Here is a 15,004-nt window from a genome sequence, read left to right as displayed (position 1 = left end):
GCTGCTGCCAACTCGGCGCCTGCCCTTCAGCGCGCCCGGCCGTTTCCTCGCGCGGCCCTGGGGCTCCGCGGCCGGCCCGGCGCCTGCTCGGCGGCCCGTGCGCGTCCATGCGGAGCTCCCGGTTTCTCCGGACAGACGCGTCGCGGCCTTTCTCTTCTGCTTGATGAGGACCTGACTCGACGGCGACTGTGACTCATCTCCGGGGCGGATTTAACACCCTCCCACCCCGTCCATGCCCGTGTGTCACTCGGTTCGGCCCACCTGGCGCGGCCGGTCCTGGGGCTGCTGCTGCTGCCGCTGACGACGGGCCCGCCGCCCCGGCCAGACGCAGCTCCCAGGCTCGCGCCGCCTGCGGAGTAACTTCCCTTGGGGAGAGCACTTCACGAACCCGTCGCCGTCCTTCGGGCTTGCTGCAGTGGCTTGAAGATCCCGACTTTGAGTTTGTCGTCTTTTTTTAAATTTCTTTTTGCGTGGAGTCCTGGGGACAGATCAGACGGCAAGATGTCCACGAATGTCCCGGCGGACATGATAAATTTGCGCCTCATTTTGGTAAGCGGGAAAACGAAAGAGTTCCTGTTTTCTCCTAATGATTCTGCTTCAGACATTGCAAAACATGTGTATGACAACTGGCCAATGGACTGGGAAGAAGAGCAGGTCAGCAGTCCAGATATTCTACGACTTATTTATCAAGGACGATTTGTACACGGAAATGTCACATTAGGAGCATTAAAACTTCCTTTTGGCAAAACAACAGTGATGCATTTGGTGGCCAGAGAGACGTTGCCAGAGCCAAACTCTCAAGGTCAGAGGAATCGTGAAAAGACTGGAGAAAGCAATTGTTGTGTAATCCTGTAAACACTGTCTGCTATGTCTGCTGAGTGTGATGTGATGAGTCTTTGTCTTCATGCTGCTGGGATGGAAGAGACCCCACGTTGCTTCAGAATCCCTTAGGAACAGCCCGCGTGTGGATCCACGGGATGGAATCCTTACATGGACACTGTTGTGTTTTCTCATGAAAGTGAAATGAACCAAGAACATGTTTCACTGTGATTTTTTATTTCTGGTATCTTTGTTTATGTTGAGCAGTTTAAAAATGTATTGGTTTTTGAATGCAGTCAATCGTCAGGGGAAGTGTTAACCAGTTATCTTCCATAGCAGAAACCATTTTGCTGCCACAGAATTTTTCATCACCAGAACTAACAAATCAGGTGTTCCAGATACAATTTGCACTAAAAAAGATTGACATCATTTTACTCATCAACAGAAGTTATAACAGTTTGTGACACATAGAAGTGCTTATATTTAGAGTTGCACACTGGAAGACACTCAGTCAGCAATTAATGAAGTTAATTACTGGGCCAACTTGAGAGGAAAAAATGGGAAAGAAACTAAAACATTTGGTGAATCCTACCAGTCATCCGTGATAGGTGTACCTGGGACAGAGTACTAAACCGAGGGTGACTCTTTTCACTGCAACAAATGAAAACACAAAAAACAAAATGTGCCTGTTGTTTAAAGCACTCAGTAGAGGGCTGAGAAACTAAGGTTTTCTTCAGCATGTGCACTCCTCAGTCAGGCAGTAACTGAGTGCTTGTTCTTACAGCACAGAGTGGGGTGAGAGGGTTTCCTAGCCTTAATAGGGGAGGGGTAATTCCACTCATTCATAGGCTTTTATTATTGTGCATACATATTAGAAAACCTCATTTACTGATCCATTTTATGTATTTGAATAACAGCAAATTAAATTTTTCCAAAATCTTGCTCATTTCTCACTGTGTCCAGTGTCACGCATACTCATTAGAGAATTCAAATAAATCCTTAAAATTAAAAGAAGAAACTCTCCATAGTACTAATTTTGTTTCTTTATGTAGTTTGCATTTGGTATTAGTGCTTGCAATTGTATTAAAATCAAAAGCTGATTTTTAAGGCACACATGATTAAGGGTGCCATTCTTTCTTTTGTTTTGTACCAATCATTTAAAATTGATATGCTAAAAACAATTTGCACAGCACTAAAGCATGAGTTAGTTTCATCTAAACCTGTAAAAACATAAAAGATTTTATATTTTTCACTGGGAAGAAATTCTTCCTGGGTGAAATTACAAATATGTGTAGAATATATTTAATAAAAAACCTATAAAATACCTAACTATAGAACATAAATATAGATTGGCGTGTAGTATCTAGAACAATATTCCATATAAATAACTTTAGCCTTTATAAAAATGAAGCTACAGGCTGACATTTTGTTCTGTATTTGAGTGTCCACAGCCCTTGCGAATATTCAGTGTAAATGAATTCAGAAGGTCAGCTTATAAAGTAATCAGGTTATTTTATTCATTGTTACTGCTTTGATGAAAAGGCTTTATATGCAGTAAGACCTACAAAAATACTGTTCATACTGATCAGAATTAAATTTGTATAGAGCAGAGTTTTAAAACAAATGTAAATAGCACTAAACTGTTTCTTTCTGCAACCTGTACTTAGTAGAATCTTTCTGTAAACTAAATAAAAAAATATTGTAGTGCAAAAAAAAAAAAGATATTATGTTGAGTAAAATAAGCCAAACACAAAAAGGTAAATATTGTATGATCTCACTGATATGAAATAACTAGAATAAGCAAACCTGTAGAGTCAGAATTCAGAATATAGGTTACCAGGGCCTGCATGGGAGTAGAGAGTGGGGACTTAATGCTTAAATTGTACCGAATTTTTATTTAGATTGATTGTAAAATTTTGGTAACAGATGGTGGTAATGGTAGCACAGCATTGTGAATGTAATTAATGGCTCTGAATTATAACTGTGAATGTGGTTAAAAGGGGGAAATTGTGATAATATATATGTTACGAGAATAAAAATTAAAAGTTTCTGATATGTACTACAACATGGATGAACCTTGAGACATCATGTTGAATGAAATAAGCCAGAGTCAAGATAAGAAATATAGTATGACTTCATTTATATGAAATAACTGGAATTTGCAAATCCTTAGCAATAGAAAGATTAGTGGTTGCCAAGGACTGGGAGAAGTAGGGAATGACTGCTAATGAGTATGGAGTTTCTTTTTGGGTGATAAAAATGTTCTGGAATTAGTTGTGATGGTTGCACAACCTTGTGAATATATTAAAAACCACTGAATTGTACACTTAAAAATGCTGAATTTTATGATATGTAAATTGTGTTTCAAATTAAATATTTTATTTATTCATTTTAATATACTGTTTTGAGTCAGGCTTGAACCTGTATATTGTCTGATTTCTATACTGAGGGGGACATAATGCTGACAATAAAATCCAGCAATGGAATCTCTTTCTTCAGTATTGTCATGAGACCTTAGGGAACCATAGCTACTAGGGAAAAGTCACCTTGGTAGGAGTAACAGAAGATGTAATTTCGAGTTCCAGGTCTGGGGTCTGCTAGCTCTGAGACCATTATGTGAATCATAGAACTACAAAGTCTCTATATCCTCATCTGTGAAGTAGGGATAATGACACCTACTTTGTTTTCCTCACAGGAGTATTGAGAGAATAAAATTGAATTTTGGATATTAAAGTACCTTTTAAGTTAAAGGACGTACGAAAATGAAGTGCCATAAACTTGCATCTTACTATGTATAAAACACTAAATAATGTGTTGTATTATTCTGAATTGTTTTTCTTTTCCAAAGAAATTACTTTGAAGCCCTTCAGATCTGCAACCACACTCTGTGTTCCAGATCCCATCTTTAATAGTGAGCATCATCACTCTCTCCTCTTGCCAACTGAAGTTCCAGTGCAAAGGCTCCTACTCAGTGCCTTCTCTACTCAGGGGCTCGTGCCTGGAGGTGGAGTCCAGTTTGAAATCTGGTGCAGGTATAATACCAAGAACCCAATCCTATGCTTGGAAAGGAAGGGCACAACCATAGGTCATCCTATCTTTAACCGGTCTAGGTTGAATTATCATAAAGAAGCTAAGCAGGCCCTTCTGCCCTGTTTTTTCTTATTTGGGTTTTACAGCAACTCTTGTCCAGATTTACTGAAATCTGTTAAATTTTTGGGCTTTTGGGAGCAACTGTATCTCATTCTTAATGTCACTACTCACATTTCAAAGTGAAGTCCTATCAGTTTTACCTCGTACTATCTCTTAAAAGTATCAGTCTCCTTTTTTTTTTTTTTTGCTTCTCTTACTGTCTGTTCCAGTTTGCTAATGCTGCCTTTATACAAAATACCAGAAATGGATTGGCTTTTATAAAGGGGATTTATTTGGTTACAAAGTTACAGTTGTCAGCCCATAAAGTGTCCAAGGTAAGGCACCAACAGAGTACCTTCACGGAAGGATGGCCGATGGCGTCGGAAAACCTGTTAGCTGGGAAGGCACGTGGCTGGCGTCTGCTTGCTCCCAGATTGCATTTCAAAATGGCATTCTCCAAAATGTCTCTCTAAGCTGTAGCACTCTGAGCTCCTTCTGTCAGAGCTCTTATAGTGCTCAGGTAAACTAATCAAGACCCAGGCTAAATGGGCAGGGCCACACTTACATGGAAAAATACAATCAAGAGGTCACACCCTAATCAAAGATGTCACTCACAGTTGTGTGGGTCACATCTCCATGGAAACAACCTAATCCCAGTATTCCAGAGATTGGATTAAAAGATCATGGCTTTTTCTTGGGAGACGTGATGTATCCAGACTGACACACTGTCTTACTTAATTCTGGCCCTGATCATATCATGCCTAAATTACAATGATAACCTCCTAATTGTTCTCCCCACTTCTAGACTCATTTCTTGTACTTCCCACTGCCAGAAGAGTAGCCTTTCTAAAGTATAATTCTATCTATATCCCAGACTTTGGCAGAGATTTCCAGGAAAGGCAATGGCTGAATACAGATGTTCAACTTTTCCTTTTTGTATCTCCACCCCCAAGAAACTAACTAAAATGACCAAGAGATTATAAATATAAAAGAAGGGCAAACAGCGTTAGGAACAGAATTATGGAATAGTGCCATCCACATGCCAGAAATTTCTCCTAAATACAATCTAGTGGTAACAGATTTAATGAAATCACGTAGGTTTGATTTACAACTTTGTGACCTAAGCATGAAGTGTTTTGACATGAGAAAGAAATAGAGCAGATACTGACAAATCCTCCTTATACTTCCAAATTTGAGGAGAGTAGGCTGGAAGACAAGGATAAGCCATGGAAAAGATTGGGATTTCACATAGAACCAATTTTGCTGCTGAGGGATAAAAACTTTCAGGAAGGGCTACTCCCAGAGGTTCAGACCAGATGTAGACACGCCAAACAGAAAGCCTGTGAGAAGATGGGTTTTGTCCTGTACACAGGGTATGATTTGTGGAGTTCCTTCTCCATATAGTGGTCAGTAAATCTAGCCAGACACAACCGCAGCCGTTTACCACCAGTACAGAACAATCGGGTTCCAAAGATAACTAGATACTGATAGCTGACCCCTGGGGTGGACTGAATTATCCACCTAATTCTTCCAATTGACAGCTTGTGTTTTGGTGGCTTACAGATACTATTATCCTGATGTAAAAGACCAGATAGTCGCCAAAGGAACCTTGCCATTTTCGAGGATCTCTGCCATGGTAACCAAGCAGCACCATGAGGATTTGGGAATACAGACCTTTAATCTCCCTTTAATGCCCAGGCTTGAGAGCAGGAAAGAACTGAGGAACCAGTCATCAGGTAACTAAGGACTAGTTTGTCTTTTCATTTTCAAAGTCAGTATATATAAATATCCCTTTTCTCTCTAAATTAGCAATTCATTATCTTTTAGGAGTATTTACCCTTTTGAGAATCTGATGAAAAAAAGTTTGACACTTAGAAAAGTGAGTGTACACTGCAAATTTCACATACAATTTTAAAAAATTCATAGTTCCATGAACCTCTCCTCCATATAAATGTTGCTAATCTTATTTCACCTTTAACTTCAGCAAGCATTTAATAAGCCCCCATGGCATGAATAGTAAGTGTTATATAGATATACTCAGAGAATTATTATTCCAAGGCATCATGAGCAGATGTGTGATTGGTAGAACATGCTTAGCATGAACTGGAAATTCCGTGTAAGGGAGGAGGAGGTTAGAATGTAAAGTCAAAAGGCATTATTAAGAATTTGGGGCAATATTATATCCTAATGCTTCCAGCAGGATGACCTACCCTCCAAATACATCGTCAGATAACTACGATTAACCTCGCTAAATCAGGATACTATGCATGTTTCCTGAAGAGTAGCTGCCAAAACAAAAGGTTTTATTTTTGCATAAAGATTGTGCTTTTCCTCCTGACCTTCACTGATGAGGTTGTTCTCTTGTCCCACATTCCTGAAATGTGATAGTAGTATGGTAAGATTTTTATAAAATAATGGCATTTTCAGGAGGTGCTGAGAGGGTGGTAGAAGAATGTGAAGTGTGAAAACCTTTTAAAAAACAGGAAAGGCTAGACCCCAATTCATTTCTATAAACACAACTGGGAATTTTTTAAAAATCTGGTTATGATTTTTGCCTCTGGTAGTTGTGAGATCTTAGCAAGTAATTGTATCTCTAAGCCATAGTTTTTTGGTTGTAAAATGAGAATAGTGCCATTATGAAGCCTGAAGTACAATAATTTCATGCTGACCATGGACAGTCTCACTGCTAAGGCCCCTTATCATTCATTAGGATTGTAGTATTTATCGTTTTCCTTCCTTTCTGATGAGGACTTATGGTTTGGTTGAACAGATTCTTTTAACTAATCTTTTCATTCTTTTCCCTTTTGTTCTCATTCTTCAGGTTTCCTGGACGTGGGCCTAAGGTACAGGCGTACTCTAAGGACAGCAGAGGGAGTTCTTGCTGCCCGAGCTGTCTCCATTTCAGTGCAGATTATCAGAGCCTGTGGTCTGCAAGCAGCAGCCAAGTAAGTCAACCTTAGAAAAGCAATTTTCAGACCTCTTTCCACCTTAGTCCACATGATATATGATGTTCAGATATGCAGAGCTTTGTTGTGCACAATTTCTAGTTCACTGACCACAACTCGTTTCTTTTTCTCTTAAGAAAGCTTTTCATAATACAAGCAAGTAAATCACTTGCAAACTCTGGTCTTTTAACTGCTATTAGTAACTTAGTTCTTCGACCTTCTCAAACAATCTTATCCTCTACCTTACTTAACCACTTACTCCCATGATCAAACTCTACACCGTCAAACCCACACCATGACCAATCACTGCAAATCCTCTGTAGTCTCATGTTCAAGTATTTCATTCTCTTAAGTATCACCTGCTATTTTTCCAGCTTGTTTCCTTCAGTCTCTTCTCATTCCTTAGCCAGTTATCCTGTTAAAACTTGTGAGATCTTGATACACCTCTACTTAAAACCCATCAATGACTTTCCATTTCATTCAAAGTAAAACCAGGATCCTAAAAATGGCTGTAAGTCCCCACATGATCTGAGCCCCTGCTATGTCTGTGACCTCATCTCATTCTGCTCTCCCCTGTGCTCCCTGCACTCCAGCCGCTGGCCTTTAGTTGTTTCTGAACGGGCCAAGCTGTTTCCCCTCAAGGCCTTTGTCTTGCTGTTTTCTCTGTCTAGAACACTGTTTCCATAGATGAACAGCATGGTTCCTCCCTAACCTTCAGGTTTTGCTCGTACTTCTCTTTGCCTTGACTGCTCTTCCTTCTTTTGTTCATTTAATAAACTTCTATTTTCCTTCAAGATTTTGTACCTTCTTTGCAGTCTTCCTTTATTTCTTCCTACATGTTGACAAAATCGGTGCTTTTTCGTTTGGTTGCAGCACATGCCAGTCTTCCAATTATTTGCATACATGAGTTTTCCTCTACTAGGCTGTAGTCAGAGACACTGCCTGAACTCCTTTCTGTTTCCCCACTACAGAGCATAGTTTTTGCACATAATAGGTGCTCTCTAAGAAAGAGAACTAAATCAGGCTCCTGCTTCAAAGTAGTTCACTTTGAACATGAGTTCAAGAAAGAAGCAAGCAAGTGCTTTCTTGAATCTTCCTTCTTGTACCTTAGAGACAAATTGTTTGTGTTTAACTTCATAGTCTCTAAATAACTAACTCTAATTGAGTTACCACCCATACAAGATCTGGCACTTATGCAGGTGGTAAAATGTTCAATCTAGTTATTGTTTTTCCTCACTAATTCTCTAAACAGACTGGTCTTTTTCAGTTAATTGTCCTAAAACATCTTACTGTGAGTGAAAATGATACCAGGGCAGTTTTTTTAATCATGTCACTCCCTTACATTAAAACTTTTGATGGCTTCCCATTGTCAATAGCAGTGCAGTCTTATTGTGTATTCCCATTAATTATAAAAGTTTTAGCATACCTTCAAATATATGTATAACTTATTCATGTACAAATTTTAATGATGTGCTACTATCCTAATATATTAAATACATTGTAAAGTATATTATAAAATACTAAAACTTTAATATGAGGCAGCCAACATAGAAGTTTTAATATTTTCTTCCTATGACCCAGTAGTTTACTCTGTGAACCCACCCCCACCCCCGCACTCCCAGGTTGTACACACACTGCCGTAAGGACTACTGGTCCACGAGATAAAATCTAACCTCATTAGTTTGGCATTTAAGGCTCTTCAAAATATCTTACTCTGAGTCTTGAAAGAAGAATAGGAATTAGCAAGATGCCCAAGAGAGGTAAAAATTATTCTGGACAAAGAGAAGAATATGTGCAAAGTCATGGAGGCATGAAACTTGTGTTTATAGAGTACCTTTTCTCTGTAAGACCCAACCAAAGGCAGAAGTATTAAATATGGCATTAACTAGCATTTAATTAGCAGAGAAAGACTCAGAATTTAGATTCCCCAGTAGGTCTCAAAGAAACTGGATAATAGATAGGAAAGTCAGTAGTTCCTCTTTCTGTGGGCTGCCACAGTTCATAGGAGAAGTCAGATTGAATGACAGGCAGTTTGTTGTAAGTCCCACATTTAGTCTCTAGAGCTATTTCAGGGAGAAGCAAAAGCCAGACCAGTTCTAACACGCCACACTTCTGGGAGGTTGGGGGAGTCCCACGGCAGGTGAGATACAAAATGATATAATGGAAACAGCACTGTACCAGAAATCAGACGCCTTGGTTTTTAGTCTCACCCCATCTTCTACCGGCTGTGTGTAATCTTGGGCTATTTTCTTCACCATTCTGACCCTCAATTTCTTCATCTGAAAACTAGAAGTTATAAACAACTTCCCTATTTTATAAGGATCACCATAAAAATTAAGAAATATGAAATCACTTTATAAACTACCAACTACTGTACAAATGTGAAGATTTTTATGATTACTTCCTCTTGTAAAAGATGATTAATGTTACCTTTTAATAGCCAGCAGAATATAGTAAAATCAGAAATAAGTTTTACATTGCCTCTCATTGAAGAGAGGAGTTTTTAATGTTCTAAATTTACTTCTCCTTTGAATCCTTACTCTTGTTCTAGATAGCAGGTGCTCTGATGTCAACCTACTTTAATCGAGAGACACTAGCCTTCATTTTATCTGCCATTGGTCTTCCTGAAAATACATTTTCAGTGTCTATGTAAAGAAGGCACTTCTTTCTAATTCATTTGTCTTTTCTGACTCCCCGATCTGTAACTGAGAGAGTAGAAACTTCCTTCGACATACCCACTAGTTTTTAAGTTCCATGAGAGTAAGAAATTGTAGTTCCTTCACTAACTTATGTTCTAGTTTGCTAATGCTGCCAGAATGCAAAATACCAGAAACGGATTGGCTTTTATTAAAGGGGGGGTTTATTTGGTTACACAGTTGCAGTCTTAAGGCCATAAAGTATCCAACAATCGGTGCCAACAGTCGGTACCTTCACTGGAGGGTGGCCAATCGCGTCTGGAAAACCTCTGTTAGCTGGGAAGGCACGTGGCCGGCATCTGCTCCAAGTTCTGGTTTCAAAATGGCTTTCTCCCAGGACATTCCTCTCTAGGCTGCAGTTCCTCAAAAATGTCACTCTTTGTTGCTTTTGGGGCATTTGTCCTCTCTTAGCTTCTCTGGAGCAAAAGTCTGCTTTCAAAGGCCATCCCCAAAATGTCTCTGTAAGCTGAAACTCCTCTCTCCATCCCAGTGTGTTCTTCAAAGTGTCCCTCTTGGCTGTAGCAGCTTGCTCCTTCTGTCTGATCTTATATAGTGCTCCAGTAATTTAATTCAGACCCACCATGGGTGGGGCGCATCTCCATGGAAACACTCAAAGAATTACAATCTAATTAACACTGATAGGTCTGCCCACACAAGATTACATCAAAGATAATGGTGTTTGGGGGGACATAATACATTCAAACTGGCACACTATATATACAACTCTGAGCCCAGTGCATGACACACAGGGCAGATGCTCAATAAATATTTATTGAATGAATGAATTCAGACCAACTTGGGGCCAAAGCCTTTCTGCCATCTCACTGCTATCATTGAGAGTCCCCTGTTAAGAGTATGAACTTTTGTAATCTTTATAATACCCAATGAGTATTGTTTTCCTAATTTTTTAACTACTGCTAATAATTTATTTATTCCATCTCAATTTTTCCTGGGCATAATATATATATTTCATAGTATACTATAGTATGGACACAGTATAATGTGCTTTACCAATCTTCTATTAGTGACCATTTAGGTTGTTTCACTTTTTTCATTAGAAACAAAATTGCAGTAAACATCCAAGTTATGTACATCTTTAGTATTTGTTGTATTCTTGTGTTATCGTCATTTTAGCAAAGAGGAAACCAAGACTTGGAAGAGGTTGAATAACTTGTCCCAGATCTGTTTAACTCTGTGAATTACTACCCTCTACTGGTATATACCCAGTACCTGAGGATCTTACAGAAAGGAACCCCTAGGTCTACTTGGGGATATCAGCGATTACTTCCAAAAAGAAGTGACCCTCCTCTTTGCCTAAATATCCCCTTAAGGAATTTGAGTGAAGAAGTTTGTCTCATATTGTACCCACACAAAAGACACGTGACTACTCTTTATGCATGTCAATTAAAGGAGAAGAGACACTGCAAAAGAGAACAAGCAGTCCGTGATGTATGGGAACTAGTCTGACACTCATAGCTAGGCTTTGGTGTTTCCCTGTTGAATATAAGCTATCTCCCAGAACACCAGCATCAGACAAGGCTACTCTGTGACCATGATGAAGTGAGACAAAAAGCAAGACTACTCCATAACAAGGTCATTATGCAAACCACAATAATGCCAAACATCCCCCTATCCTGGCTAAAATGAGTGGCTTTTGCTTCTTTGCCATTCACAGCTTTAGCATTACTCTAGGCTTCTCTCCTCTCACCTTTTACATATTATTTATTAAGAAAAGCAATCCAAAACAAAGCCCCACTTCCTTGAACCCTCCCCAATATCAGCTAATGGAAGTCCAATCCTAAAAGCCCATTCTGACATCCCATGGTTCCCCTTGGTATATATTCTCTTTCATCACAATGAGTAGTAAACCCAACTTGTTCAACTATAGTTGGTTCCTGGTGGTCCTTTGCTGAAGGGCATTGACAAGACAATGGAATGTTCTCAGAGGGTCACTTTGGTAGGCAGATGAATGTTGTTACCCCACCCCCAGGCACATACTTCTAGATTACTAAGAAGGCACAACACTGTAACTCTGCCAAAAGCCTAGTCAGGAAGATATAGTTGGTTAGTCTTCTTGGTGTCCTCATGGAAGTAGTGATCTTTTGTAAGCAATCAAGCTGATTTCTGATATTACCATGGCTCCTTCTTCTGATTCCCACCCTTCTCCCTGCAGGGCTTTGGCTGAGCAGGAACCTGCTCTACAGTTCAGCGCCACAGTCGGGGTCAATGCTTCTGTCACTGCTCATCTCTCCTTCCTGCCCAAGGGAGAGCAACGCCGAACCCGTTCTGTGGCCTGTTCCTTCTGTCCTGAGTTCTCCCATCACATTGAGTTCCCATGTAACTTGGTAACTCAGCACTGCAGTGGAGAGGCCTGTTTCCTGGCAGAGCTTTTGGAGTTTGCAGAGGTCACTTTTGCTATCTATCATGAAGATACCAAGTCAGGTGAGCACCAGATGACTCATCACAATCAAGATTAAAAAGGGCTCAGTTTTGAATGGTGTAGCCCTTCATTACGGTTCAGCAGATAATTGGGTACATACTGTAAGCCAGGCAACGGTTCTCCTTCCTAGGGATGTGATGGTAAACAAGAGACTGTCCCTGTCTTCATTACACTCTGGTGGAGGAGACAGCATGATATGTAGTATAACAACTATAAGTGTATTAATTAGAGGTCAATAGGAAGAGCATCCAGCCGAATTTTAGGAGGTCAGGAAAGTCTGACCTGGGTTCTAGTCCCAACTCTGCTGCCTTTCAAAATGTTTGTTTAAAAAACTTGAAAAATTCTGGGATATATTATCAAAATACATTTGAAAACCCTCTCCCTGTACATTTTTAAGATCTATCTTTTTTTAGGATTTGTCATGTGCCAGCTACATGACAGCCACAGGGGACAAAAAGAAGATACTACATCTCTCTTTGAGAAGCTTACAGTTTGACAATTAGGAAGTTAAACTTTTGTGCAATTACAGGGGAAAAAAACTATCATGTTGATATTAATGTACAGCTGTCTTTCTGTGCTAATTTTAATTCTGCTCAAAAGCAGGGAGATGGATAAACTCAAAAACCTTTCAAGGGCTTACTCAACCAAGAATTCCTTATTGATTGCCAACAGTTTTTATCATGAACATTGTATTTGATTTTTTCTAGATTGTAGTATATACCTGGATTTTAAACACTGTTTATGTAAGTGAAATTATTACTTCTTGAATATGAAATATCTTTTATGAAAAATTTGGAAAACACAAAGTATGTTAAATAACTTAACCCATGAAGTGATAACCACTCTTAACACTGCTATCTGTCCTTCCAGTCTTTTTCTATGCTTATGTAAGATTATTTTTTGTATCCTGCTCTTTTCATTACCATTATGATTGAGCCTTTCCTAAGTTGTTAAATAATCTTTGAAAAAAAATGACATACTACATTTAAAGGTGTTTTAGTTTCCCTTGACTGCTTAAGCAAATACCATGCAAAGGGTTGGCTTAAACAATGGGAATTTATTGGCTCATGGTTTTGAGGCTAAGAGAAAGTCCAAATTAAAGTGTCATCATGGCAATGCTTTCTTCCCAAAGACTGGTGTTTTGGGGCTGGCTGCCGGTGATCCTTGGTCCTTGGCCCCTCTGTTACATAGCAGTGCAGCTGGCAGCCTCTTCTGGGCTCTCTGTTCTCTTCTTGGTTCCTCTGAACTTCAGCTTCTTACTTCGGTGGCTTTCTCTCTGTCTGAGATTCATTCTGCTTATAAAGGACTCCCAATAATAGGATTAAGACTCATCCTGGACTCATCCTGAGAAGTAACCTCATCAGAAGTTCCTACATGCAATGGATTCACACCCACAGGAACAGATTAAGTTCAAGAACATGTTCTCTGAGGTACATACCGCTCTACACCACCACAATAGGGATAAGGTATAATTTATCGGTTCAGTATTGTTGAAAATTGAAGGTTTTTTCCTTAATTTCCAAGACTTTAGATCATAGGAATAGCAGTCTTTGTGAGAGCTTCCTTTCTTAGAAAGGATTGTGGCAGACTCACCAAACATCATTTACTCAAATTAATTAGTTCCTTCTGCTTCTATCTAGGCAGCCCCTTCATCGAACTTCTACCAGATCTGATTTCGTCATTGCTAGAATTTGCAATAAGAGATTCATATGTCTTTTCGGAGACCCTAAGGTTTTTCCCTTAGTTGGAAAAGTTCAGAAAAATATTCTGTTACCAAAGATCCCTTTTATTTTTTTTTTTTAATTCAGTTTTATTGAAATATATTCACAAACCATACAGTCATCCATGGTATACAATCAACTGTTCACAGTATGATCATATAGTTATGCGTTCATCACCACAATCTATTTCTGAACATTTTCCTTACATCAGAAAGAATCAGAATCAGAATAAAAAATAAAAGTGAAAAGAGAATACCCAAACCATCCCCCCATCCCACCCTATTTGTCATTTAGTTTTTACTCCCATTTTTCTACTGATTTTTTTTCAATTTTTTAACTTTGTTTATCAAAACATTAAAAACAAACAGGCAAACAACAACCAAAAAAACCCCACAACATTTCAAACAAAGCAATGGATTAAGGAAAACAAATAACCTAAAATAACTACTTTGCTTCCAATATGTTCCTACCATACCCCAAGAAAATTAATAAACCATGTCCAAACAGAGGAGTAAGAAAAACAAATAATCTAAAATAACTACATTGCTTCCAACATGTTCCTACCATACCCCAAGAAAATTAACAACCCCTAAGAAAACAAAGGAATAAGAGAAAAAAAAACCTAAAATAACTCTATTGCTTCCAACATGATCTTACTATATCCAAGAAAGTTTACAAACCATAATCATTCCTGAGCATTCCCATAACATTGAGATTACCCTCCATAGTTTATCTGTTCTTATTAGATTATCATTCCCCCTCCACTAATTGGTATCTCTACGTCCCCTACATTCTACAGTATAAAACATTGTACATTTTTCACAGAATTCACATTAGTGGTAACATACAATATCTCTCTTTTTGTGCCTGGCTTATTTTGCTCAGCATTATGTCTTTTTTTTTTTTTTTTTTTAATCTTCATTTTATTGAGATATATTCATATACCACGCAGTAATACGAAACAAATCGTACTTTCGATTGTTCACAGTACCATTACATAGTTGTACATTCATCACCCAAATCAATCCCTGACACCTTCATTAGCGCACACACGAGAATAACAAGAATAATAATTAGAGTGAAAAGGAGCAATTGAAGTAAAAAAGAACACTGGGTACCTTTGTCTGTTTGTTTCCTTCCCCTATTTTTCTACTCATCCATCCATAAACTAGACAAAGTGGAGTGTGGTCCTTATGGCTTTCCCAATCCCCTTGTCACCCCTCATAAGCTACATTTTTATACAACTGTCTTGAG

At 38.9% G+C, this 15,004-nt stretch overlaps 2 protein-coding genes across 6 annotated transcripts in view; both read left to right on the top strand.

Moving 5' to 3' along the window:
• The window catches only part of C2CD3 (C2 domain containing 3 centriole elongation regulator), a 227,137-nt gene that overhangs the window by 118,105 nt on the left and 94,028 nt on the right, over positions 1 to 15,004 (top strand). For all 5 annotated transcript variants that reach the window (XM_037840623.1, XM_037840622.1, XM_037840621.1 and 2 more), the window contains exons 18-21: positions 3,668 to 3,851; positions 5,512 to 5,684; positions 6,770 to 6,893; positions 11,763 to 12,031. In XM_037840623.1, the coding sequence (XP_037696551.1) occupies positions 3,668 to 3,851; positions 5,512 to 5,684; positions 6,770 to 6,893; positions 11,763 to 12,031 (750 nt within the window). The remainder of the gene's footprint in view (positions 1 to 3,667; positions 3,852 to 5,511; positions 5,685 to 6,769; positions 6,894 to 11,762; positions 12,032 to 15,004) is intronic.
• Positions 347 to 1,499, top strand: LOC119537963 (ubiquitin-like protein 3). The gene has a single exon (XM_037840627.1). The coding sequence runs from the start codon at positions 502 to 504 to the stop codon at positions 853 to 855; it is 354 nt and encodes a 117-aa protein (XP_037696555.1). The 5' UTR covers positions 347 to 501; the 3' UTR covers positions 856 to 1,499.

Source organism: Choloepus didactylus, chromosome 6 (assembly GCF_015220235.1).
Source record: "Choloepus didactylus isolate mChoDid1 chromosome 6, mChoDid1.pri, whole genome shotgun sequence".
In the NCBI taxonomy this organism is placed as follows: Eukaryota; Metazoa; Chordata; class Mammalia; order Pilosa; family Megalonychidae; genus Choloepus; species Choloepus didactylus.
Note: the sequence above shows the minus strand (reverse complement) of the source record. Positions and strands in the feature narration are given on the sequence as shown.